At 34.8% G+C, this 5,160-nt stretch overlaps 1 protein-coding gene across 2 annotated transcripts in view; it reads right to left on the reverse strand.

Annotated features, from left to right (window-relative positions):
- Nucleotides 1-2,890: 2,890 nt before the first annotated feature.
- Nucleotides 2,891-5,160, reverse strand: part of LOC142623645 (pentatricopeptide repeat-containing protein At4g14190, chloroplastic) — a 3,448-nt gene continuing 1,178 nt past the window's right edge. The window contains exons 2-3 of one of the 2 annotated variants that reach the window (XR_012842174.1): nucleotides 4,277-5,160; nucleotides 2,891-3,423 (exon numbers count right to left, since the gene is read on the reverse strand). The exon at nucleotides 4,277-5,160 is cut by the window's right edge and continues 324 nt beyond it. Coding sequence is in view for 1 of the 2 variants with exons in the window: in XM_075797089.1 (XP_075653204.1) it covers nucleotides 4,333-5,160 (828 nt within the window). In the remaining variant the exon portion in view is untranslated. Of the gene's footprint in view, nucleotides 3,424-3,871 lie in introns of those variants that run through there. The other variant, XM_075797089.1, reaches the window with a different exon arrangement.

Here is a 5,160-nt window from a genome sequence, read left to right on the forward strand (position 1 = left end):
GCCGCATTCCAAAGGTCTTCATCAATCAATCAGTTTTTTTTTTCCACAATATTGCCAATCATCAGTCCAAATCCATACCCATTCAAGGAAAGTAAGTTTTGTTAGTTGCAGTGGAATCTATCCCGAGAGTCTATTTTGAGAAAGGTCTAATGATAATAACATTGTAAGATTTTCTAAAGATGGTGGGATGTCTGTCTAGATATTAGACATCTCTGAAAATTGTGCAATAAGCATGCTGTTTTAGCCAGTCTAGGTATCTCTGGAAAAACATCCAGGACAACTTTTGCATTCCTTGTACCTACTTATATAGGTCATGAAGAAAACTTTGCTGAGTCCTGTAACATGGAAATACGGAATTTTTTGGTGGACATATGCACAACACATTTATTACCTTGGGTTGTAACAGCCATCAATGAAATGGAGAAGGAGATCATCCCTGGGGTTCTGGAAACTTCTCATTCATTACTGCTTCAGTATTCTTATATCCAAGCGATGGAACTTGAAGAGATCCTGGTTTCATCATCTTGGTTCAGTTTCTCATTTGGATATATAGGCTTAAATCCCACAGAAAAAAAAAAAAAAAAAAAAAAAAAAAAGAAAAGAAATGCAGAGAATTTCTGATGCTTAGTTCCCTTGTGGACGTTCTTCCGGAAAATGATTCTGGGCAACCCATTAGATATGCTGCCTTATATCTTCCATCTGATCCTGTAGATATGTTATTTTTACTTGGGCAAAAGAGCTCTAAAATAGTTTGTGCTGTTTTGTAGGAACTGCCTTGAAAATAGAGACCATCTCTTCTCTGAACGTTCTTTCCTAGAATAGTTTGGGATGTCGTGAGGAAGCTATGTGTCAAATGCTCAGTTTGTGGGAAAATTTTATTGCTTGGGGGCCCATAGAGTTAAAAGTGAATCTAAGCTGAATTACCAAATAATAAAACTACATGTTGGAAAAAATTAACCAAATAATAATAGCAACACGCAATGGAATATTTTACGTTTCCCTCTTCGTGCAAATTCAATGGGTTCCAAATAAACTAGCTAAACACAATAATTCAATATAAACAGAAAATTCAGCAATGAGAAAAGATCTCACCAAGTGGGTCTCAACATCTGAGCAAATGGAGAGGAACTTCAAGCACTAACACCAGTCAACACGAAGCTCTCTTCGTCTAGAACAACATACTGAAATTTCATCAAAATTGGAATTGATTTGACCTTCCAATTTCAGCTTCAAAGTAGTTGGTTTGCACAAGAAGATTTCAGGTTCCACACTCTCACACACTGATTCTTTTTGTTGTATTGAATAAGGTGTCAGGTGTCAGGTGTCAAGGACTTTGTAGCTGCATTGGCATTTTCCCATGCACAAAGTGCTTGGGGGGTCTAAGGCGAAAGAGTTCAAGCTGTAGAATTAGCACTATATTGTAATTATCTCTAAAAAAAAAAAAAGTTATCATAAAGCCTTTTGAGGGAACATTCACTCATTCAGAAATCCTTACAGCCCAGCTTCTCTCCACCACCTTACAACAATACCACAATTAGCTTATCACTACCATTAACAAACCATGGATGACCTGCAAAACATTAACCACTGCCAGTGCCACCCCAACACTTCCAACACCACAATATTCAACATATGCATAACCCTAATGAGACCCGACATAGTCAATGCTGGGCCATCTACATGAAAGGTATGCCGACACTGAAGTTCGCAGAACCATCATACTTGCCCTAAGGGATTAAATTAAACAAAGAAAGACGAGCACAGTTAGAAAGCTTCTATTTAATCATTCCGTGTAATCATCAAGAATACAGGAGCATCTCATAAGCTAATGGTCAGTATTAGAGTGAATTTATATACAAATATTCTGCAATAAATTTTGACAAAAGTTACCAGATGGGAAATAAAAAATAACTTCAGTTTGATCCTATTCAACCCAAACAACCTTCCAAGCACCATCCCTAACAGCAAACCACCATCAATGCATTACACATACCATGCTACAATCACAGCAGCAAAGATGGTCTACCACAAAGCTTGAACTAGGCTGCTTCCACCAGTAACACATTCCACAAAGCATAGGACACTATGATGTAGTAGATAGAAACAATTTTAATTTAATTTTAATTAATTAAGTTATTTTTAGAAGTTAATTCCATTTTACTCTTGTTTTATTAGATTTTATTTTTGATCATATTAGTTAATTAAGTTATTAATATTTTATTTATTTCTTGATAATTCAATAGATGAGGAGGAAGATTTGAACACTAGTCGCTTTCCTTTGGAAACACCAAGAAGTGTCAATTAAGTTATAAGGCTCTTAGAAATATATATATATATATATATATATATATATATTTTTTTATATTTTCTTAGAGCTTATTTTTATAATTCAAAAATTAGGGTTTTGACCCAAGACAAAGATTAGGTAGGGTATAATCCTAGTAGTATATAAATACTCTATTTTCCTCTAATGGAGAGAAGTTTACAATGAATAATTTTTCAATTGGAATTTTTTCAATGGCTTGATATTGATTCTAAGTAACCCAAGGTAGTCAAAGGTGAAAGGCAACCTTAAGGTGTCAAGGCCTTGTATCGCCCAAGGTGTGAGCCGACAAAAAGGCACTAGCCCAAGTAAAGCAAGGAGCTAAAGTCTTAATATATTTATTATACATATAAAACTTAAATCATATCTACCTAGTGTATTGAAATATTATAATGAAGTGTTTTTCAATGTGGTGCATGAAGAAATTAGGTCTATCAAATTATTTCAAAATAGGGTTATCATGGTTTAGGCTGTATTAGTTATTCTAACAATAGGTTTTATAACAAGCTTCTATATAAATTAATTAATCTAACAATAAGTTTCACATCAAACTTCAGTAAATTAATCTAACTAACAATAGGGTTTATAACATGCCTTTTTAAAGTAATAATCTAATAATGGGTTTTACAACAACCTTATATAAAAAATTTAAAATTTATAATAAATAAATAGAACTAAGGCTCTCACTTTAGCACCTTTTTCATGGTTTAAGGCGGTTGCCTTGCTAGCCTAGGCTCTAAGGCGAGTGCCTCACTAAAGGCACCTTGCCTCGCCCAGGCACCAAGGTGAGCGCCCGGCGCACCTTTGACTACAACTACCCTAACCTTTAGTGGGATCATAAGTGCTGATTCCCAATTTTATTTAATTTTTTCTATTCATTGTTCTCCTCACCACTCCCTTCTGGCCTGCTATCCTCCTCGAATCATCCTCATTGATATTGAAAGTAGTAAAGCATAAGTACAAATAATAAGCGTCTTTCAGAAGTGAGCAGTGAATTTTTCCAGGGGCAGTTCTTCCTTGAATCACTGGTATAACTTTTAGAAACAAAAGGGAGGGCTATCACATAGAGAAGCAGAAAGAACTTCTGATAATATTAAATCCTGAAGGCAAAAGAAAAGAATTTCAAAGATTAAATTTGAAAGAAACAGCTTAAGAACTATTAAAAAAAAAACATTTTACTTGTGATGTTTCCAATCATCTTTCCCTGAGTCCAATCTCCTTTTCTCATCAAAGACAGATTTTTTAGGGTAAAAAATCAATCTTACTCGCAGAGATGCACATCACCAATATATATACAAATATAAAAGTAATATCACCAACCATGTGATGCAGGACAGCCTAGGCTACACCACCTAAAGGTTATTTGGAATCACCACCAATGTAAAAGCATTTTCACGAGAAATCTTTGATTAATAATAATAGTATGACTACAAATAAACCATTTGGAGCCTTTATAGAGCTTCCAAGAAATAAAGAGATAAAGATAACAACTAGTCCTAGCTCAATTCAAACTACTAATCCAAACTTATATGAACTCAAGTCTCAAACTGAATAAATAAAAATTAATATTCAAAATAATCCAATGAAAATTGGATGAAAATATAAAATAAAATTCTGTAATTATTTTGGTTGTACTCCCGCATCAAAATGCCACCGATCAATTTTATAACATAAGCAAAAATATTTTTTTCTGCTTCTTCGGAAAATTCTTACCTATGGGACCACATTAATGACATAGGCAGCACAATTTCTCTCATCTGTAACATTACTAGCCAGTTACAATTACAGTGCCAAAAGCAAACTCAAGCACAAAGACATTGACAAATGAAGGAAAGAATTAATCCATTATGAAGTTTTCTCATGCTCCAAATAACATAAGTTGCAATAAAGTATTCTAGTCCATCAAGGAGAATATTTATCATACAAAAAGCATGCCTCTTTCATGTCTGATACCTGAACAACTGCACTAATTCTGATAAAGGGATCAGCTAGCATACGTTGGTTTCATTCTACTGAGGCTTCCTTCCATTGTATTCTGAGACTAAATCAATAAGGTTATGGTAAGTCCATGTTTTCTTTTCTCTAGCTCGAGTTTCAAGGGAGCAGTAGACCCGTTCACATTTTCTAAGGAAACTCCCTTTTCCAAACGCAGTTAGAACCAGAGGATCAGTTTTCATTTCCACAACACTGTAAAGATGGCCCATCCTTCTCCATGTTTCAATAATCTCAGTTCCATCAAAACCAAAAGTAATTGCATCAAATAGAATTCCAACTGTGACCATATCAGGCTTCACATGATGGGGTGGCAATTGGGAGAGCAATGATCTCAAACGTGTGAAGTCTTTCATTTTCAAATAAGCTAGCATGATAATATTTGCAACAGTTACATTCCAAGAAACTTTCGCTTCTTGCATCTCCTGAACAATGGAATACATACCTTTTCGGCTTAAAAGACAAGCATGAGAAAGGAGACGCAGACACCAAACAAGATCAGTTGCACCAAACCTTGATGAAACATTAAGTCCCAAGTCATCTAATCTTGAAAACATATAGTTGTCAATATAAATTTCAGCCAATTTCCTTATCAAATCATCTTTTAAAGGGTTTTTTGAGTTCAAAACTCTTCTATAAACCTTTTCCATCTTATCCAAAATCCCAAATCTTGCATAAGCCTCAAGCATTGCAACTAAGGTATTTGACTGTAAATCCATCTTCTTTGAAAGCATTGCTTGACACACTCTTTCCATTCTTTTGAGCAACCCAGCTCGCGAAAACTCTCGGATAAGCAAATTATACGTAATGTGGTCAGGCGAACAACCATCCAATTCCATCTTCTT

The sequence above is a fragment of the Castanea sativa genome, chromosome 2, assembly GCF_040712315.1.
Source record: "Castanea sativa cultivar Marrone di Chiusa Pesio chromosome 2, ASM4071231v1".
NCBI lineage: Eukaryota > Viridiplantae > Streptophyta > Magnoliopsida > Fagales > Fagaceae > Castanea > Castanea sativa.